The 24,573-nt window shown below is 44.0% G+C and overlaps 1 protein-coding gene across 2 annotated transcripts; it reads right to left on the bottom strand.

Annotated features, from left to right (window-relative positions):
- Positions 1 to 112: 112 nt before the first annotated feature.
- On the bottom strand, positions 113 to 23,834 carry snrpb (small nuclear ribonucleoprotein polypeptides B and B1). 2 transcript variants are annotated; one of them, XM_033042040.1, is made up of 7 exons: positions 23,717 to 23,834; positions 18,376 to 18,527; positions 13,153 to 13,264; positions 10,127 to 10,279; positions 9,575 to 9,704; positions 4,773 to 4,904; positions 113 to 374 (listed from the first exon to the last, which is right to left on the bottom strand). In XM_033042040.1, the coding sequence occupies exons 1-7, from the start codon at positions 23,717 to 23,719 to the stop codon at positions 337 to 339; spliced, it is 720 nt and encodes a 239-aa protein (XP_032897931.1). In that variant the 5' UTR covers positions 23,720 to 23,834; the 3' UTR covers positions 113 to 336. The 2 variants fall into 2 exon arrangements, with proteins under 2 accessions (XP_032897931.1, XP_032897932.1); XM_033042041.1 differs by having other exon boundaries at positions 4,782 to 4,904.
- Between the last annotated feature and the right edge of the window lie 739 nt (positions 23,835 to 24,573).

Here is a 24,573-nt window from a genome sequence, read left to right as displayed (position 1 = left end):
ATATGTAATCGAAGATATCAATGTGTGGTTACAAAAACAAGTTTTTCTGCTGTGACCCGGATTATGCCGACAATCGAATGGAGTGACTTGAAAATAAAAGCTGAAAGTCAACTTTTACTCAAACATTTAATAAAAAATGTAAAATATTACAATACAAATCAAACAAATCCAACAGTTTTGCCATTCTACATAAGAATCCCAGAAATTTCAGTGCTTGCATTGCAACCACGGGCTGTCACAAGGGGGAGTCTGTTCAGGCCACCACCTCCTCAAAAACAAATGTTCCCACGTGGACGGGTAGAATCTGTCAACCCTGACTTATTATCGGTTTCAATTTCACGGTCTTGGAGGACGCATACTGGGCGGAGGAGGACCTGAAAGTAAATTAGACATGTATTAGTTCTGAGATTTTTGCACCAGTGAGGTACCATAAAAATGGCAATGCTTTTAATTTATTAAACAGGTATAAGACTGGTAGAGCCTTATGCAAGTGACAGAATATTCTCCAATATTTCCAAGGAATAGGGTTTATGTACAATTGGAAAACCGAGGGCTGATTAGGGTTATTCAGCATGAGTTTATGTGGGATTGTGGGAGTAATCGCGATTTACTCATTTGATGAAGGAAAGGCTACTTAATGCTAGAACACAAGATGCTGCTGCAACAAGGCGTGGAGGTTTGCACCTTAAACAAAGCCTGATTCCCGCACTCTCTTGTTATCTCTATGAACTATAGGCAATTGAAAAGGTCAAGCATAGTAGACTGGTTCAGAAGATTAAGCCAAATGGGACCCAAGGCAAGCTTGACAATTCAAAATTGGGAACCAAGGAAACAGTGGGGACCTTGGAGTTCAAATCCAAAGTGGCATGACACCTAGGCAGCATGATGAAGGGGCACATGGCTTTCCTTAATAGGTCAATGTATAGAAAATAAAAGTTGGAACTTTGTTGCGACTTCTAAAAACTAATTAGGGCTTTTAGAGATTTTGCGTGCAGTTCTGGTCATCAGAAGGATGTAGTTGAACTGAGAAATTACAATGGACACGCCAGGATGTAGCTTGGATAGGGGGACTTTAGTTAGAGGATATATAGGTTAGGCTGGGTTTGCTTTCCTTGTACAAAGGATGCCGAGGAGTGACCTCATACAGCAGAGCTGTCACGTTTTGTCAGCATTTCAGTATTCTAGTACCTGAAAAATCTGTATTTTTACGCGGTGCCATTTTGCTGAAAAAAGTTTTTTTATGTGCGGTCATACCCATGTAAGAGTACAAGAATGCATAACTTTGCTACCAATTGACATGTCTTCTACGCACGTTACTTGACAGTGCATTCATTGCCATCTCTTTGTATACTGCTGTTTGAACGGCTGCTTACTGCTTTTAGCACCAGATGATGATGTAGAAGCCATTTTGGAGGCCTCCCTCTCCCTCCCCACCCCTCCCTCTCTGCCCTTGAGCCCACCCACCTTTCTGTAAAATCAAGGCCAATCCCAATGTAACTGCAATCCCACTGGTAACCTTTCACCACTAGACTTATCCAGAATTCTACTACTGCCTGAAAAATAATCAAAGGCTCAACTTCCACTGACAAAGAGAATTCCAAAGACGCATTGTTATACGAGAATTTTCCTGAACAGCCTGTGACCCATAGTGGTATGTTTAAAGCCCATAGCGCTGCAGCCGGTAGCGCTATATTTAGAACCCACAGCGTTCCAGCCAACAGCTCTTCGTTTAAATTCCCACGCGTTATACTGACAGAGGTCTGTTGAAACCTGAAACGGGACAGGCAGCGACTCTGGAGAGAAGGAATGGGTGGCATTTCTGGTTGAGACCCTTCTTCAGACTGAACTGAACTCTGTATTTTAAATCCGTATTTAACATCGTACATCGGTATTCTTATCGCATTTCCGTACTACTTGGCAGCTCTGATACAGGTATATAAAATAAGAACATCATTAGAATCTTCTCCAAATGTAATGTTAGCAAAAAAAAAGGACACTAGCTTAACAAGAGGGGAAGAAGTTTTAAAAGGGATACCACCAGAAAGGTTTTGTTTTAAGCCAGTGTTGGAACTGGAACTCGCTATCATAGAAGATGATGGAATCAGATACAAACACTGTGTAAGAGAAATTTAGACAGGCACATGAATAAGCAAATCATAGTGATAGGGAGCTAAATGGGATTAAAATGTTGGATGGGCATCCTACGTGGCAAGGCCAAAATGTTCATTTCTGTGCTGTTCAACTCTGGCCCCGAGCCAGAGTGGAACAGCACAATAAAGCAGCTGTGAAATGGAGTCATACTAAGTACGCCCTTTGGTCCAACTCGTCCACACCAAGCAAGATGCCCATGTATGCGTGCCATGTTCCAGCACTTGGCCATAATCTTTCCGAAACATGCACCTGTCCAAATGTTCCTTAAATGTTATTGTATCTATCTTAGCCACTTCCGACAGCTTGTTCCATATATGTATCACTCTCCGAGTGAAAAAGGTTTGTAATAAATCTTTCCCCTCTGACCTTACTGCAATAAATGTAATTACAAGCTAGAAATACCCTAACATATCCTGTCAGCATCACTGTAAATTGATTTGTTTTACTCAAGGTCCCTCTCAGAGGTCTAATAAACTGGATACAATTAGATATTGAGTAGCTAATTGTAGTGAGATGAGATAAACATTGAGTAATGCTGAGCAAAAGGACTGGCCTTTACCACGGTAATATGAGAAACTATAAATGCAGATTAAGACACATCCCTCAAGTAATGAGGCCGGGTCATGAAATCACTTGGAGTGGGGCCCTTGTATAAACTGCCAGAGCAATCAAACCCACTCTTCTGGCTCAGTACCAATAACTGAGGTGTCTCACAATTCAAGTGGGAAATGGAGGAAACACCATGCTAACCATAGTCCAGCTACAACAGGGATGAAAAGGATTGGACCGAGATAGGAGCAAGATGAGGCACAGGCCTTGGAAACAGAATTTATCTCCACAATGGAACAGCATCTTAACCGGGATTGTAGAGAAACTAGAGGATTAGCATTTCCTGAGCCTGGGAGTCACCACCAGACAGATCACATCTTGTATACAATGCAAAGTTTAAGCATTTGGTGTTGCCTTTGTAATTAATTTAATACTTTGGTCAGTTGTCATTGACGTATCTCTAACAACATAAAATTCAGCACAGCACAGCTTACTGTTCTATATCTTTTTTTAAATCATTTGCTTAGCTAGCTTCCTCTTAACTACATCTGTCCTATTGATTATCCACAAGGAAGCATTTGTTAGAAAAGAAAATTAAAGGTTTCAGAATGTCAACCCCAAGCTTAGTTTAGTATTGAAGGGTCATGACAAAAAAAACGCTCTGAAATTGGATGGGAGAGGAGTCTCTGAAGCAGGCTGTATATACATCATGACACAGACATGGCTGTGTTTAGTACCCTTCACTTTACCCAGATTGGCTGGGGTGATTGATAAGTACTGCAGGCAGCTTTGAATCACTCCGGATAATCTCTACAAACAGCAAGTCAACCTCTGGAGTATGCAAGACTAACGAAAATGGCAACAACACCGACTTATCAGGTTTGGCACAGAGAAGTTGCTGCATGAACATTGATGATTCATCAGCCAGTGAGATACGACACAGATGCAATCCTAAACTGGATAACAACAAAGTATGTTTCATCCTTGGCTTTGGCCTAGAAATTATCAGGTGCTAAATTGTATTTCACTGATTGTTGCAGTAGGATTAGAATTTATGACCTGTTGTAACATAATTAGTCATAAAAGATACCCGCTGGTAATTAAATTTGGATACATTCCACCAGTTGTGGGGAAACATGCCCTTCAACCCAACTTGCCCACACCAGCCAACATGTCCCAGCTACACTCTTCCCACCTGCCTGCATTTGGCCCATATCCCTCCAACCCTGTCGTATCCATGCACCTGTCTAACTGTTTCTTCAACGATGAGATAGTCCCAGGCTCAACTACCTCCTCTGGCAGCTTGTTCCAAACACCCACCACCCTTTGTGTGGAAAAAGTTACCCCTCAGATTCCTATTAAATCTTTTCCCCTTCACCTTGAACCTATGCCCTCTGGTCCTAGATTTCCCTTCTCTGGGCAAGAGGCTGTGCATCTACCCGATCTATTCCTCTAATAATTTTATATACCTCCATTAGATTTTATTCATCCTCCTGCACTCCAAGGAATAGAGACCCAGCCTACCCAACCTCTCCCAAAAGCTCATACCCTCTAGACCTGGCAACATCCTCGTAAATCTTCTCTGAACCCTTTCAAGCTTGACAATATCTTTCCTATTACATGGTGCTCAGAACTGAACACAATATTCCAAATGCTTACAAAATTATACAACTGCAACATGACCTCCCAACTTCTCTACTCTGACTGATGAAGGCCAATTTTGTAAAAGCCTTTTTGACCACCTTATCTACCTGCGACTCGACCTTCAAGGAAACATGCACCTGTACTAGATCCCTCTGCTCCACACCACTCACCAGAGGCGTACCATTCACTGTGTAGGTCCTGCCCTTGTTCGACGTCCCAAAATGCAACACCTCACACTTTTCTGTATTAAAAATTTCATCAACCATTTCTCAGCCCACCTGGCCAATTGACCCAGATCCTGCTGCAATCTTTCACACCCATCTTCAATATCTGCAAAAACACCCACTTTTGTATCATCAGCAAACTTGCTAATCTTGCCATGTATATTCTTATCCAAACTATTGATGTGAGTGATGAATTATAATTACCAAACTTGCCTCGCATTCCCGGCGGCGGCGGTCTCATCCCTGGTGGCATTCCCATCGGTGCCCCTCGGCCAAGGGGCATTCCCATTGGTGGTCCCATGGGTGGCCTCATACCAGGGGGAGGGCCCATCATACCTGCCAACCGAATGTATACAATGTTAGAGCACTCAAGCACAAGAGAACAGAGTCATCATTTCCTTCCTAGCAAGTAGCAAAGAAATGTCCCATGGATAAATATCACGAACCCTCTGCAGTTTGCAAATCGGGCCAATAGATCTGTGGATGATGCAGTCAACCTGGGCCTGTACTTCATCTTCCAGTACCTAGACTGCCAGGATTTTGTTTGTTGATTTTAGCTCTGCATTCAACACCATTGTGCCAAAGCTACTACATTCCAAACTTTCCGAGTTGACTGTGCCTGAACCCCTCTGTCGGCGGATCACCAGTTTCCTGACAGACAGGAAGAAGCATATGATGCTGGGAAAGCACATCTCGGACCCGCAAACCCTCAGCATAGGAGCACCACAAGGCTGTGTACTCTCCCCTCTCCTCTACTCTCTCTACACCAATGACTGCACCTCCACTGACTCCTCTGTCTAGCTTCTCAAGTATGCGGACGACACAACCCTGATTGGACTGATCCAGGATGGGGAGGAATCTGCCTACAGACACGAAATGACACAGCTGGCGTCCTGGTGCCATCGCAACAACCTGGAGCTCAATGCTCTTAAGACAGTGGAATTGATTGTAGACTTTAGGAGAGCTCCCCCTCCCCTCACCCCACTCACCATCAACAACACCACAGTCACATCTGTGGAGTCTTTTAAGTTCCTGGGAACCATCATCTCCAAGGACCTTAAATGGGAGGCTACCTGCGGCAGCTGAGGAAGCACAATCTGCCACAGGCAATGATGGTCCAATTCTATACGGCCACCGTAGACTCTGTCCTCACCTTCTCCATCATGGTCCGGTTTGGCTCAGCCACCAAGCACGACATCCGGAGGCTGCAGCTAATCATCCGATCAGCTGAGAAGGTTATTGGCTGTAACCTTCCCTCCATTAATGAACTGTACACTGCAAGGGCCAGGAAGCGAGCGGGCAAGATCATCTCTGACTCCTCTCACCCCGGTCACAAACTCTTTGAATCACTTCCCTCTGGAAGGCGACTCTGGACTGTCAAAGCTGCCACAGCCAGACATAAAAACAGCTTTTTTCCACGAGTAGAAGCTCTACTTAATAACCAAACATCTGTAGCCTCCTTTTGTTCTGGTATCTTATTTAATTCACCGTTTCATCAATAATGTTTTATTATTAATGTTTAATGTATCATTCTGAACTGTCACTGTATGTCATGTTGTCACTTGCGGGCGGAGCACCAAGGCAAATTCCTTGTATAATAAACTGGCCAATAAACTTATTCATAAACAGAGCCCAACACTTGGGATTTGGAGCACGCAGGAATTTTAAGGCTACTAGGGGCTAATATCTTTCCTGAACTCATGACGTTTTGCAGGGTAATCAACATTTAGGAAGAACAGGTAACAGATATAGCACTATTAATAAAGGAAATCAGTGCAGTTGTGAGGAATTATCTTAGCTTCACAGATCACAATATAGAATTACAATCATTTATGTCAAGCTTCTTCAGACTGATATGCTCATGATATGAAGTAGTGATATCTTTGAAAGGTCATCAAAAGGGGCTTCATAAGTTACTAAATAACACAGATGGAGTGATCACACTTTGGGTTTGAGGGAGTCAATTGAGCAAATGTTAACCAAGTTACTGAAACAAAGAAAAAAACCACTAGAGAAATTAAAAGCAAGAATTCCACCTATCCTAATATTCATTGAGATACAATATAAAAAGATATAGAGGATACAGAATTATTTCACTGCATTCAAGAGAACTTTCATAGCAACTCTGAAGGGGAGGTATAATTCTAGAATTAGATTCAGGGAATGAAGCAGAGTGTGTAGAAGGGGCACAAGCGTTTTTTTTGTAGCAGTAATCATCATTTGGTTGATCAAAAGTTATTAAAAAAGGACAAAGATATTAAGGAATAAAAGTTTAACTGAAGGTCAATTTTGCTAAACTGAGAATTCACTCAGCAGAAATGAATAGCATACTACTACGAAGATAAATCAGCAGAGAAAAGGGAGGCATTCAAGGTGTTCAGGATAAGCGTGATCCTTTAAACAAATGTGGACGGCTACATCTAAAGTCCTCTCAATGAAGAGCTGCATAATAGGATAAACAAAAAAGCTGATTATTTCAGACATAAAAACATACAATGGCACAAAGGCTGGAAGACTGTTGAAAAGGAAAATAGAAAAGCAAAATGTATCGAAAGAGACTGGGAATAGAAAACTGTAGCAACAATGAAAGATTGGATGAGATGTTTTCATTGGAAATCAGACTACTGAGAGGAGAAAATTGAGGTATAAAATTTACAGAATCTGTTCTCAATAGGAAGGGCTTGTGCCATTTTACAGAAGGATCAGAACCAAGAGGCAAGATCAACAGAAGTGAGAGTTTTGAGGAAGAATTAGGAAAACACAGAGGCAGGCAGCTGGAACTCACCATGTGCAAGATTGGTAAAGAAATAAACCATTTCACTGGAAGGTAGGATTAGGGTGCATAACTCCTTTGCAATCAGAAGACACAATGAAGTGAATGGTCATTTTTCAAGTCTCATAAATTTTCTATGATTCTTTCCCGAAGTTGTTAATTCCAAGCATAGAGATTACCATATGATATTCTAGGTAGACAAAAATGCTGGAGAAACTCAGCGGGTGAGGCAGCATCTATGGAGCGAAGGAATAGGTGACGTTTCGGGTCGAGACCCTTCTTGATGTGGGGGGGCAGGAAGAAGAAAGGAAGAGGCGGAGACATTAGGCTGTGGGAGAGCTGGGAAGGGGAGGGGAAAGAGGGAGAAAGCAAGGACTACCTGAAATTGGAGAAGTCAATGTTCATACCGCTGGGGTGTAAACTACCCAAGTGAAATATGAGGTGCTGCTCCTCCAATTTGCGGTGGGACTCACTCTGGCCATGGAGAAGGCCCAGGACAGAAAGGTCGGATTCGGAGTGGGAGAGGGAGTTGAAGTGCTGAGCCATCGGGATATCAGGTTGGTTAATGCAAACTGAGTGGAGGTGTTGGACGAAGCGATCGCCAAGCCTGCACTTGGTCTCATCGATGTAGAGCAGTTGACACCCAGAACAGCGGATGCAACAGATGAGGTTGGAGAAGGTGCAGGTGGACCTCTGCCGCACCTGGAAAGACTGCTTGGGTCCTTGGATGGAGTCGAGGGGGGAGGTAAAGCGACAAGTGTAGCATTTCCTGCGGTTGCAAGGGAAAGTACCAGGGGAGGGGGTGGTTTGGGTGAGAAGGGACGAATTGACCAGGGAGTTACGGAGGGAGCGGTCTCTGCAGAAAGCTGAAAGGGAAGGAGATGGGAAGATGTGGCCAGCGGTGGGATCCCGTTGGAGATGGCGAAAATATCGGAGGATTATCTGTTGCATGTGGCGGCTGGTAGGGTGGAAGCCGAGGACAAGGGGCTTTGTCTGTGTTACGAGTGGGGGGGGGTGGGGAGTGAGAGCGGCGCAATGGGATATAGAGGAGACCCTGGCGAGAGCCTCATCTATAGTCGAAGAGGGGAACCCCCGTTCCCATAAGAATTAGGACATCTCTGATGCCCTGGTTTGGAACACCTCATCCTGCGTGCAGATGCGGCGTACACAGAGGACTTGGGAGTGGGGGATAGAGTCCTTACAGGATGCAGGGTGGGAAGAAGTGGAGTCCAGATAACCATGGGAGTCACCATATCTGCCACCATACGATATACTTGTTGCTTTATGTAATATGAGACGGGAAATGCCTATTCTGTTTCAGCAGCAAATTCACCCCCAAACAGACAACGAGATCAGTAAAGCACAATGTTCAATGAGAAGTGAAGTACTGCACCATTGAGGGTCCGGTGATAGGTGATAGAAATGCAAAGTTTTATTTAGTTTTTAAAAGGTAGCCTCCTACCAATATCCAAACTACTGCTACACTGGGGTATGTTGTATTCAGAAAATACACACTAGGCACCACAAATTTCCACTGTTCAATTATGCTAATTCCAAGCATTCCAAATAAGGGGCAGTTGATAAAAAGGAATTTTGAAATAACAAAATGAAACTTGACCAGTTGTTAACTTGTTCAGTTTTGATCCCCCTGCTATAGGAAAGATACCAGTAAGTTGGAACGGGCGCAGGTGAAGATTTACGAGGATGTTGCCAGGACTCGAGGGCCTGAGCTATAGGGAGAGGATGGGCAGACTATGACTTTATTCCTTGGAAAAGAGTGAACTTATAGAGGTGTTTAACTCATAAGGGGGATAATGTGAACACAGATAGGGGAATCAAGAACTCGAGAGCTAAGTTTACGATGAGTGGGGAAAGATTGAACAGGAACCGGGAGGGCAACTGCTGCAAACAAAGGATGCTAGGTATATGGAACAAGCTGCCGGAGGAGATCAAGTCAGGTACATTTTCAACATTTAAAAGACATTTGGACAGGTACACAATAGAAAAGATTTAGAGGGACATGGGCCAAGCACAGGTAAGTGGGACTGATACATATGGGACATCTTGGTCTGCATGGACAGGTTGGGCCAATGTGGTTGTTACCATGTTGCCTGACTCTATGACCTTTTGAAGTCTGACAGTAGGTTTCACAATGAACTATTCTGCCATCTCCAGCAAGCTCCAGTGTATACCACTACACCACCACACTGCTGCCAATGTATTATGCTCTCACCTGGTGGGGGTGCGCCTCGGCCCATTGGTGGTGGGCCTCCGCGGCCAGGTATGTACTGCTGTGGTGCTGCCGCGATACTGGAAGTAACTGCAGCTGCTGCAACAGTCCCACGTGCCTGGGGTGTCATCACCTATACACAATGGTAGAAACATCATCATTAAACATCAGCTCCTCACTGCTGCAAATATAACATGCCAAATTATATTATTATTTAGATGGGCATACTACCCCAACGATAAATCTCAGTGCACATTAATACATTCCACATTCAGGATATATATATGATGTATAATAATTCTTGCTAAAGGGACAGAGTGATTTACAAAACTAATTATATGATAAATTTTGCAACCAAAATCAGCCAAGGCAGGCATGTCACTGCACACGCACGAGTCATTCAGATCCTTTTATAATGGAAGATACAAACATTTAAAATAACCAGTTTACTGTGATGTACTCTGGCATGTTAATATCTGGGTATAGACCAGTCAAGTTAAATTAGAGTGTTGCCGCTTATAAATGACAGAGAGCAGCAGTCAGGAAGATTCGCACCTGCTGAGATGGTCCTCCCACTCCTCGGACAGGACCTGCCAACCCAGCTGGAGCCTGTGGCATTGGTGCTCCCGCAGGGACACCACGACCCGCTGCTCGCCCGATACCAGGTCCACCAGCTGCACCAGCAAGAGGCACACGGGCAATTCCGGTCTGCAATTAGAAAAGCACATGTAATCCAAGACGTCCAAACAAATCAACAGCCAGAATGTCAAGCGTGCAAAAGCAGAGATACTTAATGCGACCTCCAATTCCTCTCCCCGCAGATCACTAAACATTGTACACTCACTAGGCAAAGGAGCATGGTAACCAACATGTCCCAACATAAAATGTTCTAGACCAGCGTGCACCGTCTGGACGGACTTCTGCTGTTGCCTCCCAATTTAGTTCCACCTCAATGCATTGTTGCTCTCTCACCACTATAAACTGGTTCAGCGCATCGAGATAACGTGACACAACATTTATACTCATATTAGCAATGACTTTGATTACTCACTATGTTCGCTTAATCCTAGTAACAACAGATACTTTCATTTAATAAAGTATTACTTCATATGACAGAGGAACTGAAGGAAATCCACATTAGGCAGGAAATGGTGTTGGATAGACTGATGGGACTGAAGGCTGATAAATCCCCAGGGCCTGATGGTCTGCATCCCAGGGTACTTGGGACGACAGATGGCACAATGGGCTAAGTGTTCGGCTGGCAACCGGAAGGTAGCCGGTTCGAATCCCGCTTGGAGTGCATACTGTCGTTGTGTCCTTGGGCAAGACACTTCACCCACCTTTGCCTGTGTGTGAATGTGTGTGAGTGATTGGTGGTGGTTGGAGGGGCCGTAGGCGCAGAATGGCAGCCACGCTTCCGTCAGTCTGCCCCAAGGCAGCTGTGGCTACAGAAGTAGCTTACCACCACCGAGTGTGACTGAGGAGTGAATGAATAATGCGATGTAAAGCGCCTTGAGTATTAGAAAGGCGCTATATAAATCCCATCCATTATTATTATTATTACTTAAGGAAGTGGTGGTTCGAGAAATCATGGATGCATTGGTGATAATTTTCCAGTGTTCTATAGACTCAGGATCAGTTCCTGTGGATTGGAGGGTTGCTAATGTTATCCCACTTTTTAAGAAAGGCGGGAGAGAGAAAACGGGGAATTATAGACCAGTTAGCCTGACATTGGTGGTGGGGAAGATGCCGGAGTCAATTTTAAAAGATGAGATAGCCGCACATTTGGATAGCAGTAACAGGATCGGTCCGAGTCAGCATGGATTTAGGAAGGGGAAATCAAAGCTGGGTGACAGTGTGAACTGTGAGGAGGATGCTATGAGAATGCAAGGTGACTTGGACAGGTTGTGGGAGTGGGCAGATGAAGTTTAATGCGGATAAATGTGAGGTTATCCACTTTGGTAACAAAAACAGGAAGGCAGATTACTATCTAAATGGCGTCAACTTGGGAAAAGGGGAAGTACAACGGGATCTGGGGGTCCTTGTTCATCAGTCTATGAAAGTAAGCATGCAGGTACAGCAGGCAGTGAAGAAAGCGAATGGCATGTTGGCCTTTATAACAAGAGGAATCGAATATAGGAGCAAAGAGGTCTGCAGTTGTACAGAGCCCCAGCGAGACCACACCTGGAGTATTGTGTGCAGTTTTGGTCCCATAATTTGAGGAAGGACATTCTTGCTATTGAGGGAGTGCAGCGTAGGTTTACAAGGTTAAATTCCCGGGATGGCAGGACTGTCATATGCTGAGAGAATGGAGCAGCTGGGCTTGTACACTCTGGAGTTTCGAAGGATGAGGGGGATATCTCATTGAAACATAAGGTTGTTAAGGGCTTGGACACGCTAGAGGCACGAAACATGTTCCCGATGTTGGGGGAGTCCATAACCAGGGGCCACAGTTTAAGAATAAGGAGTAAGCCATTTTGAACGGAGACGAGGAAACACTTTTTCTCACAGTGGCGAGTCTGTGGAATTCCCTGTCTCAGAGGGCAGTGGAGGCAGGCTCTCTGGATGCTTTCAAGAGAGAGCTACAGTAGGGCTCTTAAAAATAGCAGTCAGGGGATATGGGGAGAAGGCAGGAACGGGGTACTGATTGGGGATGATCAGCCATGATCACATTGAATGGCGGTGCTGGCTCGAAGAGCCAAAGGGCCTACTCCTGCACCTATTGTCTATTTATTTCAAACATTAGTTTAAAATTAAATCATTTTTTGTCCCATATCACTTTATTGCAAGGGATAACTTCCTTGTGATAAATGCAACAAACGTATATCTCATGGTTATTGACAGAGGCAAGAGAAGAGATTGCAGGATCCTTGATGATCTTTGCATCGTCTCTATTTGAAACACCTAAACCTCTAATATCTTCCAATGACTGTAATTGCACAATCAAATATCATTTATAGTAAATTCAGTCCAAATTACACACTAAAACATCTATATGATCTATTATAATTTTCAGTTATTATTCCAGCAGCACTCTTCAAAATTGAATCACGGATGCTTAGGTGACAATTTGGTCATATGTGCCAGCAATTTGTCAAGATTCAAGTGAGTTTATTGTCATGTGTCCCTGATAGGACAATGAAATTCTTGCTTTGCTTCAGCACAACAGAGCATAGTAGGCATTGACTACAAAACAGATCAGTGTGTCTATATACCATTATATAAATATATACACACATGCATAAATAAACTGATAAAGTGCGCAATAGCAGATAATGGGCTATTAATGTTCAGAGTTTTGTCCGAGCCAAGTTTAATAGCCTGATGGCTGTGGGGAAGTATGCAACATGCCACTTTACCCTTTCCCAATTTCTGCCAATCTGGCTCGATTTCAAATAATCGGCAAAATATCTCCAAAGGGCAATAAGCACGTTTAACAACCACGCAACAGATTTCCAAAACGTCACTGACTGCTACATCATTAAGATACCAAGCCATAGAGTGAAAATTGAGCATTTCATGGGTAAAAGCCTTATTTATATTGGAAATATCCAATCCCCAGTGAGAAGGAAGATACTTGCATCTTTTGGAGGAGGTCCTTCTACAGTCATAGAGACCAGTGTTTCGCCACGAAGCAAGACCAATCCAAGAACCCGCTTCTCCTCCCGCTCAGGCTGTTTGGAGTTTTTGGGCCTTACGTAGGGAGGAAAAAAAAGATTAGTTTTCACAGCCAACTAAAGATTAACAATTAAACTATTTTCTCTTATCATCTGAGTTTAGCAAGATTATGCCCTCAATTTCGTTGAATCACTGGAACAGAAACAAGTCTACCCTAATCCATAAGGTTTTATGGTGCCCACAAACCCAGGAGGAAGGTTGCAGATAGCAAACATCCCCAAACCAAAGATGACTTGTTGGGTACACTCTACATAACCATATAACAATTACAGCACGGAAACAGGCCATCTCGGCCCTTCTAGTCCGTGCCGAACACGTATTCTCCCCTAGTCCCATCTACCTGCACTCAGACCATAACCCTCCATTCCTTTCCCATCCATATAACTATCCAATTTATTTGTAAATGATAATGATACATGTTAGGTTAGTTCCAGTATCTCAAACAAACACCCATGCCTACAAGTGCAGGCAACAATTGCAGAAAAGTTATGCAAATCAAGGACGCCATCACTGATGAAACACACCACGATCTAATCGGTGCATTGTCAGATTCAGTGTTAGTTGAAGTTGAAGGCCTGCAATGCTCATCAGACTGAGAGAACTTTGCTGCTTTGCTTGAGAAATGCTATTTAAAAGCAAAAAAATATGATTTGGGGTTTATATTTTGAACTGTTTATAGTACGCAGGCACTGTCCTGGTAGTTTGTTATTTTAATAAGCATTGGCACATATCACATACCCACACATTTCGCTTTGACTGGACACCGTAGGTCTTAAGATACCTTTATAGGTCTGTCTAATTTTAGAAGATTCTTTCGACTTCATGGACACATGTAAACCTTTGGTGTGAAATAACGGGCCATTAACTGGCAAACTTTATTTCAAACATTAGTTTAAAATTAAATCATTTTAATCCCATATCACTTTATTGCAAGGAATAACTTCCTTGTGGCAAATGCAACAAACATATATCTCTAGTAGACACAAAATGCTGGAGTAACTCAGTGGGTCAGGCAGCATCTCTGGAGAGAAGTAATGGGTGATGTTTTGGGTCAAAGAAACATAGAAATTAGGTGCAGGAGTAGGCCATTCGGCCCTTCGAGCCTGCACCGCCATTCAATATGATCATGGCTGATCATCCAACTCAGTATCCCGCACCTGCCTTCTCTCCATACCCTCTGATCCCCTTAGCCACAAGGGCCACATCTAACTCCCTCTTAAATATAGCCAATGAACTGGCCTCGACTACCCTCTGTGGCAGGGCGTTCCAGAGATTCACCACTCTCTGTGTGAAAAAAGTTCTTCTCATCTCGCGAAACCTTTCTTCAGACTGATGTCAGGAGAGTGGGCGGGACAGAGATAGAATGTAGTCGGAGACAGTAAGACTGGTGTGAGAACTGGGAAGGGGGAGGAGATGGAGAGAGAAGGAACACAAGGGCTATTTGAAGTTAGAGAAGTCAAATTTCACACTGCTGACGTGTAAGCTACCCAAGCAAAATATGAGGTGAACAGAAAGTTCAGATTGGGAATGGGAGGGGGAGTTAAAGTGCTGAGCAACCGGGAGATCAGGTTGTTTAAGGCGGACTGAGCGGAGGCATTCAGCGAAAAGATCGCAGAGCCTGCGCTTGATCTCGCTGATGTACAGAAGTTGACACTTGGAACAGCTGATGAGGAGGTGCAAGTGAACCTCTGCCTCACCTGAAAAGACTGTCGGGGTCCTTGGATGGAGTCGAGGGGGAAGGTAAAGGGGACAGGTGTTGCATCTCCTATATCTCTATGTTATTGGCAGAGGTAAGAGAAGAGATTGCAGGAGCCTTGATGATCTTTGCATCTTCTCTAGCCACAGCCGAGGTTCCAGAGGACTGGAGATGTTAATGTTGTTCCTTCAAGGAGGAGGTAGAAAAAATCCAGGCCAATTACAAGCCAGTGAGGCTTTCGTGAGTAGTATGGAAGCTATTGGAGAGAATTTACTCTCATTTGGAAGAGAATGGGCTAATTACGGAGTCAGCATAGCTTTGTATGTGGTCGGCCATGTCTTACCAACTTGATCGAGTTTTTTGAGGAATTGACGGAGGTAGGACAGTGGATGTGTCTACTTGGTATTTGGTACGGCATTTAATAAAGTCTTCCATTGTAGGCTGATCCAAAAAATTATAATGCACTGGATTAACTTGTGACTTGGTATCATTGATTTACAACTGGCTTATTGATAGAAGACAGAGGGTTGCTGTGGAAGGATGATATTTAGGCTGGAGGTCTGTGGCTAGTGGAGTTGCAGGATATGACCTGGGTCCTCACACACACACACATACATTTATATATATATAAGCATACATACATGCGCACACACATTATATAACAATGATGGCGATGTAAATGTAGATGTGTTGGTTAGTAAGTTTGCAAAGGACACCAAGATTGCTGGAGTCGCAGACTGCGAGAATATCTGTCAGATTATAGAGCAGGATATAAATCAGCTACAGAAATGGGCAGTGAAATGATAGACGGAGTTTAACCTGAGCAAGTGTGATGTGTTGCAGTTTGGGAGGTTAAATGTAAGCCTACAAAATAAACAATTATACATCCAATTAATGGCGAGACCTAGAATGCACTACCAGGGATGGTGGCAGAGGCAGATACAATGGTGACATTTAAGAGGCTTATGAATAAGCACCTACATTTACTGGGAATGGAGGGATATGGATTATGTATAGGCAGCTAAGAGTTTGTCTTGGCATCTTGTTCAGCACAGATATCGTGGGATAAAGGGTCAGTTTTCACTGCTATGTTTTATTTAAGGAGGGCATTTCTGACAGTTGAATCAAACGGAGAATTACTAGGTTGTTTAAAAGAAAGCAATGGTAGAAAATGGACAATAACACACTATTAGGGGAAAGTACTCCTTTGTAATATTAAATTGTCAAAAGCAGACCCTGTGATTTCTATTGTGTCTGTAGATAGAAAAGCATCTCAAGATAAAATCTGACACCAAATCATTCAAGTAGATATTAGGGCATGTTATAGATATAGGTGTTAAAAGAACATTTCCGGGAGAAAATAACAGAAAAATTCTAATTGCAGAGCTCAAGGATTTGAAATCTGTTAACTTTTTTTATGAACAAATCTTCTAAAGTAGCTTGATTTTAGAATTTGTTTAAAAGCATTCTTTGGATGCAGCAATAAATGTTTTACTTAACATTAAAGTCCACAACAGCTGAAAAGACAGGTATCACTGGAAGTACTAATAAAGTCTAGATTTGGCAAGAGACCAGGATTTGAGACCCGTGATATATCATGGAGGGTCGTAGGAGATTACAGAAAAAGGGAATGATGAGAGATTTGAAAATAAGTTTGATCAGGAGCTAATGTAGATCAGTGAGCAGAAGTAAATGGCTGAAAAAGGCTTGGTACAAGTTTGGACATCCACGGCAAGTTTCAAGATGACCTCAAGTTTACAAGTGTACAACAACAGAGACTGGCAGAAGTCTATTCAAATTGCAGTGGCAACAATGACATCATTTCAGGAAGCAGAGAGAGTAACTTTGTTGAAGCCACAAGAAGTAGAAATAGCTTTGGATACAAATAAAGCTAATTTTAGGGTCAAAAGTACCCCCCCCCCCCCCCCCCCCCTCCCACTGCAAAGGGACTGCAATGGGAATGAATTGCTTAGCAGGAAGAAATTTACACTTCAATTTTTTGGAGTTTGCACAAACAGTGTAGCAACATAGATAGCGGAAGATCAGTGGTTAAAATGTGGACGTAGACAACTTTTGCATGGAAATCACAACATTTTCAGATGATGCTGCCAGAGGTTGATGAAAGCAGGTGTGTTTGAAAAAATATGTTTTGAGAAGCATGAGCTGAAATAGGGAGGAAAAACTGAATGCAAGTTCTGGGCTGGAGGTAAGTGAGAGGGAGTAGAGATTTGGCCTGTTTAGCACAAGAGGGGGAAAGAAACCGAGGGCCGTTGATCAAATAATCTTAGTGACCAGACGTCCTCGCATTTATGGGGAAATAAGGAGACAAACAAGAGGAATAATAAGGCAGTGGCTTGCAATAGAGAAATAATGTGGTTTATCTTGTGACTGGATTGAGCATTCTGGCAGACAGCAGCAGAGTCTTCCTCACTACATATCCAGGCTGACCTCATGCACAAGTTGGCTACCTGCCATATCTGGTCAAGCAACCAGAGATTAGTTCAGGAAATCAGTAATTGTATAAAAGGTGTAGTGAGCCATCAGTCAAAGACAAGGTGATTAGAATTTAAAAAGCACACGTTCAGATGAATTAGAAATCCCGCCCTCCACCTTTTTAATGCAAGATCACTTAAATTGCCATGAGATTTCCTATAAATGTGGCCTGTTATTTCATGTGGGAAGAGATGTTATAGAAGGACTGGAAGAAGGAAATGAGAGACATTATATTCAACCACCAAGACACGAGGCACTTAAAGCAATATACAAAAAAGTACTAGCTAAATTATATGGAATTAAAGATAAATTCCATGGAATTCAATAGCTGCATCCTAGGGTTCTGTGAGTTGGCTGTAGACCGGCTACCAGTGTCTCCAGACTTTGGATAAGAAAACAGAAGAAGTAATTCAAGAAATCATTTGAATTGGTGTAATTTGAGAAAGTATCAAAAAGGAGGGATAAGGTCATCTTCAGGCTACCAAGCTTAACCTGCTTGACAAGGGGCGTTACCTATTTAAAATAACTTGGATGAAGGAACCAAGTCAAAAGTATCCACATATGCTGGAGATTTAAAGGTAGGCAATGGTAAATTGTGACGGCAATAAGGTTATGCAAGTAAGAAAATAAGTCAACAAATGGAGTCTGATATAGGAAATATATGTGATCCATTCCTGGACAACAAAAATAGCAGGTTGCTTAAATGGCATGAGACACATGTGTTCGGAAAGATCTGAGTGGCTATATATAAAGACAATGTTAGCAAGCCTTGGACTGCACAATGAAGAGTCAGCACATCCAGACCTCTACATCCACAAGACAGTACGAACTAGCCAGTCATCAACATTTTTATGATATATAAACAGAAGGATGTCTCTCATAATGAAATTTAAATATTTTTCCTATTCATACAAGAATCTATTTTTCATTTACTTACTTGATTTTCCTGAATTCATCACAATCACATAGGATAAGGTTCATGTGTTTGTCGAATGCTTTGAATGTTCCAATGAAGATGCGCCCATCCTGAAGGATGCACCTCATTCTATAGTCGATATGCTGAAGCATCTTACTACTCTTACCCACCGTCTGATGAGAGAAGAAAATCATTACTCCAAACAGTCACTCCTCCAAATGAAATGATGTCCAGCCATTTTGTGGCTTTTAGGCAATACGATTTTTCTTTAGCATAATTTCAGAGAAATAAAAATGATTTCCATCGATCAATCTCAAGGTGATCAGTATCGCCTGATTCATACGTAGCTAAGAACAAAGACACCAGGCCAATGACAGCCTTTAACATTAAAAACAAAAATCCTTGAACAAAATAACTTCAAAAGTTAATACAGATTGTGTTATAATACAACATCTTGTATTCCACACTGCCTTGTATTCTCCTGCCATATCTTGACAATTGAAGTCAATTAAAAATGTTGCTTCCTCCAAACATTTTCTACTGGATAGGACAGGTTTGGAGGGATATGCATACGCAAGTGTATCACTATGATTCTAGGAGATTGTAAGGACATCTTGCTGTTTAACCTGTCTGAATGCTGGTGGGAGAGGTGGTCTGAATAATGATGGGGAAAGTAGTTTCCCCCAGGACTGCAGCTGGAGCCAAGAGCATGGCATCATTGTCATACAGCATGGAAACGGGTCCTTTCGGCCAGCTTGCCCATCTACGCTAGTCGCATCTACCTGCATTTGGCTCCTATCCTAAATCTTTCCTATCCATGTACCTGTCAAAATGTATTTTAAATGCTGTGCTAGTACCTGCTTTGGCAACCTCCTTTGGCAGCTCGTTCCATATACCCACCATCCACCGGGGAAAAGTTGCCACTCAGGTTCCTATTAATCTTTCCCCTCTCAACTCAAACTTATGTCCTCTGGTTCTTGAAATCCCTTCTCTGGGTAAAATACTCTGGGCATTCACCCTATCTATTTCCCCTTGTGATATTATACACCTCTATAAGATCCATATAGCCTTACTAGACAAACCGTCCGTAATGTCACCTCTGAAAGCCGTGACATCCTCTTTAACCAACAATGCAACCCCCCCCCCCCTCCTATTTTTCTCCTCCTGAACCTACAGTTGCAATGCCAATGAATGCTCAGACAGTTTCAATTCTGTCCCAATGAAGGGACAGCTTTTTGCATTATCTTCCATTCATTTCTCCGAAGTACCATCTATAGCACTCGTTCCCCTGACTCTCACTCTGAGAAGGGTCTTGTCTTGACCGAAACATCACCTATTCCTTTTCTCCAGAGATGCTGCCTGACTTTGTGTCTGTCTTTGACTTCATTATGAAAACAGTTTTCTATTGTTTGGGACCCAAGATAAGACAGTTGAATAGATTATGGATTTAAGTTAACTCTCACTCTACTCTTCTCTAGATCCAGAAACATCTCATACCCTACACCTGCTTTCTGTACTTGGAAGCCAGGCTCGACAATGTTATTTCTCACATCCACAGCTACAAATGATGAGAATAAGAACAGTGCCAGTCAGCCAACAGCATCAGCAAAGTAAAACAAAGTGCTGAAGGTACTCAGCAGGTCAGTTAATATCTGTGGAAGGAATAGACAGGCAATGTTTTGGTTCCTGACCCTCCTTCCCACTGACCATTACTTCCCGACATGCTGCCTCTAGCACTTTGTTTTGCTTAAGATTCCACCATCTGCAGTCTCTTGTTTCTACATCAATATGAATGTGGAGATACACAAAAAAAAAAACTGAAAAACCAACCAGAAACATTGACTGAATACTTAAACTCCTTGTGGAGAGTCATTAAGTTCATGATAGAAACATAGAAAATAGGTCATTTGAGCCAGTAATGCCATTCAATATGATCATGGCTAATCATCCAGAATCAGTACCTCATTCCTGCTTTCTCTCCATATCCCTCGATTCCGTTAGCCCTAAGAGCTATATCTAACTCTTTCTTGAAAACATCCAGTGAATTGACCTCCACTGCCTTCTGTGGCAGAAAATTCCACAGATTCACAACTCTTTGGGCGAAAAAGTTTTTCCTCATCTCAGTCCTAAGTGGCTTACCCCTTATTCTTAAACTGTGACCCCTGGTTCTGGACTCCCTCAACGTGGGGAACATTTTTCCTGCATCTAGCCTGTCCAATCCCTTAGGAATGTTATATGTTTCTAAAAGACCCCCTTTCATCCTAAATTCCAGTGAATAGAAGCCCAATCGATCCATTATTTCATCATATGTCAGTCCTGCCATCCCGGGAATTCCCACTACATCCCCTCAATAGCAAGAATGTCCTTCCTCAAATTAGGACACCAAAACTTCACACAATACTCCAGTTGTGGTCTCACCAGGGCCCTGTACAACTGCAGTCGGACCTCCTTGCTTCCATGCACAATCCATTCTTCACTGCCTGCATGCTTACTTTCAGTGACTGATGTACAAGGACACCCAGGTCTTGTTGCACCTCCCCTTTTCCTAATCTGAAAACATTCAGATAATAATGTGCCTTCTTGCGCATGCCACTAAAGTGGATAACCTCTCATTTATCCACATTATACTGCATCTGGCCACTCACCCAACCTGTCCAAGTCACCCTGCAGCCTCATAGCATCCTCCTCGCAGCTCACACTGCCACCCAGCTTTGTGTCATCTGCAAACTTGGAGGTGTTGTATTTAATTCCTTCGTCTAAATCGTTAATATATATAGTAAATAACTGAGGTCCCAGCGCTGAGCCTTGCGGCACCCCATTAGTCATTGCCTGCCATTCTGAAAAGGACCCATTAATTCCTACTCTTTGCTTCCTGTCTGCCAACCAGTTCTCTATCCATGTCAATACCCTACACCAAATAGCATGTGCTCTAATTTTGCACAGCAATCTCTTGTATGGGACCTTGTCAAAGGCTTTTTGAAAGTCCAGATATGCCTTATCCATTCTACCTATTACATCCTCAAAATATCCCAGATTAGTCAAGCATGATTTCCCCTTCATAAATCCATGCTGACCTTGATCGATCCTGCCACTGCTTTCCAAATGCGCTGCTGTTACATCTTTAATATTCGACTTGAGCATCTTCCCCACCACCGATGTCAGGCTAACATCTACAATTCCGTTTTCGTTCTCCCTCCTTAAAAAGTGGGGTACATTAGCTACCCTGCAGTCCACAGGAACCGATCCAGAGTCTATAGAATATTCGAAAATGATCACCCATGCATCCACGATTTCTAGGGCCACCTCCTGAGTACTCTGGGATGCAGACCATCAGTCCCTGGAGATTTATCTGCCTTCAGCCCCAACAGTTTACCGAACACCATTTAGACAATAGGTGCTGGAGTAGGCCATTTGGCCCTTCGAGCCAGCACCTCCATTCAATGTGATCATGGCTGATCATCCCAAATCAGTATCCCGTTCCTGCCTTCTCCCCATATCCCCTGACTCCGCTATTTTTAAGAGCCCTATCTAGCTCTCTCTTGAAAGAATCCAGAGAACCTGCCGCCACTGCCCTCTGAGGCAGAGAATTCCACAGACTCACCACTCTCTGTGAGAAAAAGTGTTTCCTCGTCTCCATTCTAAATGGCTTACTCCTTACTCTTAAACTGTGGCCCCTGGTTCTGGACTCCCCCAACATCGAGAACATGTTTCCTGCCTCTAGTGTGTCCAAGCCCTTACCAACATTTCCTGACTAATGTGGATTTCCTTCAGTGCCTCCCTACCACTAGATCCTCAGTCCCCTAGTACTTCTGGGAGATTGTTTGTGTCTTCCTTAGGGAACCATATTAAAAATACTTGTTTAATTGGTCTGCCATTTTCTTGCTTCCCACTGTAAGGGACCTACATTTGTCTTCACTAATCTTTTCCTCTTCACATATCTATAGAAGTTTACATAGAAAATAGGTGCAGGAGGAAGCCATTCGCCCTTCGAGCCAGCACCGCCATTCATTGTGATCATGGCTGATCGTCCCCAATCAATAACCCGTGCCTGCCTTCTCCCCATATCCCTCGAGTCCACTCGCCCTTAGAGCTCTATCTAACTCTCTCTTAAATCCATCCAGTGACTTGGCCTCCAATGCCCTCTGTGGCAGGGAATTCCACAAATTCACAACTCTCTGGGTGAAAAAGTTTTTTCTCACCTCAGTCTTAAATGGCTTCCCCTTTATTCTAAGACTGTGGCCCCTGGTTCTGGACTCGCCCAACATTGGGAACATTTTCCTGCATCTAGCTTGTCCAGTCCTTTTATAATTTTATATGTTTCTATAAGATGCCCCCTCATCCTTCTAATCTCCAGTGAATACAAGCCTAGTCTTTTCAATCTTTCCTTATATGACAGTCCCGCCATCCCAGGGATCAATCTCGTGAACCTACGCTGCACTGCCTCAATCACAAGTATGCCCTTCCTCAAATTCGGAGACCAAAACTGGACACACTACCAGAGCCCTATACAACTGCAGAAGTTGTTTTAAAAAAAAATATTTCCCCCTCTTAATTATCCTCTTTGTCCTCTGTTGAATTCTAAATTTCTCCCACTCCTCCAGTTTGCTGCTTCCTCTGGCCAATTTATATGCCTCTTCCTTGGATTTAACACTATCCCTATTTCCCTGATGTAGGCGGCCAAGGATCTTTCCCTCGGGTTTACTGATTTACAGGTTTACTGATCCGTATTTCGTCGGTTCTCAATTTCCTTAATGGGTGACCCCACACTAATGGGACGAAGTCGACCAAGTCAGGGCCATACAACACAAAAACATTCCCTTCGGCCCAACTTGTCCCTACCAACCAAGATGTTCCACCAATGCTAGCCCCGGCCCTCGTCTCTCTAAACCTTCCCGATGCATGAAGCGGCAGTAGACGCCTCAGCCCGGGAGAGACCGGACCCTCAGTTACTCTCCCCGCACCGGACAGCGAGGCGGGCTGACTGCGGGCTCCAGCGCCCAGCGACCCTCCCCTCGGCTCCACAGCCCGGGACAGATTCCCCGGGCATCGCACAGCGAGGCGGGCCGCCCGCAGGCTCCCGGCCACACAACCCGGGAGAGAGAGGCTCTCCCCGCATCTGACGGGCTCTAGCCTCCTCCACTCTGCCCCGCACTGGACGGATGGACGGCCGGCCGCCCGAAGGCTCCACGGCCCCTCTCCCACTCCCTCCCCCGGCCCCGCTGCCCGCGACCAGGCCGCAGCCCGGCGCCGGCGCCAAACTACTATGAACCACCATCCAGCCATCCATCCTCCCGCTTTTCCGCGCAATATCCGCTGGGCATCGTGGATGGTGACCGTGAGATGGCGACCCGGGTGTCCTCACCATGATTGCGGGCGGGATGGGCGCGCAACCCGACGGATTGAAGAGCGAGAAAAATTAGCGCGGCCGCGGCGGCTCCCGGCTGGCTGCAGGTCCGCGCATGCGCCGTGGCGGCGCCTCAGCCTGGGGGAGGGGAGGGGCGGGGCGAGCAAGAGGTAGACAGATGGATACAAAATGCTGGAGTAACTCAGCGGGACAGGCAGCATCTCTGGGGAGAAGGGATGGGTGACCACTAATTTCCATCCTTTCGGATCGATACCCTTCTTCAGTCTTCAGACTTCATTACTAATTTCCATCCTGCACTCAAATTCACTTGGACCATCTCCGACATCTCCCTCCCGTTTCTTGATCGCACTGTCTTCATTAGTGACAGCAATGGGCACAATGGGAAATACAGTTTAGGCTGAGTAAGTGCGAGCTGTTGCACGTAGGAGGTCAAACTGTAAGGGAAAGTCTTTAACAGCATTGATGATCTTGGTGTCCAAGTTCTTATCTCCCTGAAAGTTGCAACACAAATAGATAGAGTGGAAATTAAGACAAGAGGGAGCAGCTGATTGGGAGTCAGATCCCTGCTGATGGTATTGTGACAGTTTGTTTTGTATTGTATTTTGTTTTGTATTGTATCCTAGGTAAGAGGGGAGTATGAGTGCCAGGGCAGTTTGCTGTTCTGGATGTCAGATGTGGGAGATCAAGGAATCTGACAGCCTTACATACATCCACATCTGCGCCAGGGGACCGTATTAGGAACCTGGAGCAGCAGCTCGATGACCTCCGTCTGGTCACGGAGAGCGAGGAAGTCATTGAGAGGAGTTACAGGGAGGTGGTCACTCCAAGACCACAGGAGGCAGGCAAGTGGGTCA

The sequence above is a fragment of the Amblyraja radiata genome, chromosome 23 (assembly GCF_010909765.2).
Source record: "Amblyraja radiata isolate CabotCenter1 chromosome 23, sAmbRad1.1.pri, whole genome shotgun sequence".
Lineage (NCBI taxonomy): Eukaryota > Metazoa > Chordata > Chondrichthyes > Rajiformes > Rajidae > Amblyraja > Amblyraja radiata.
The sequence above is the reverse complement of the archived record's forward strand: the minus strand, read 5'-3'. Positions and strand labels throughout refer to the sequence as shown.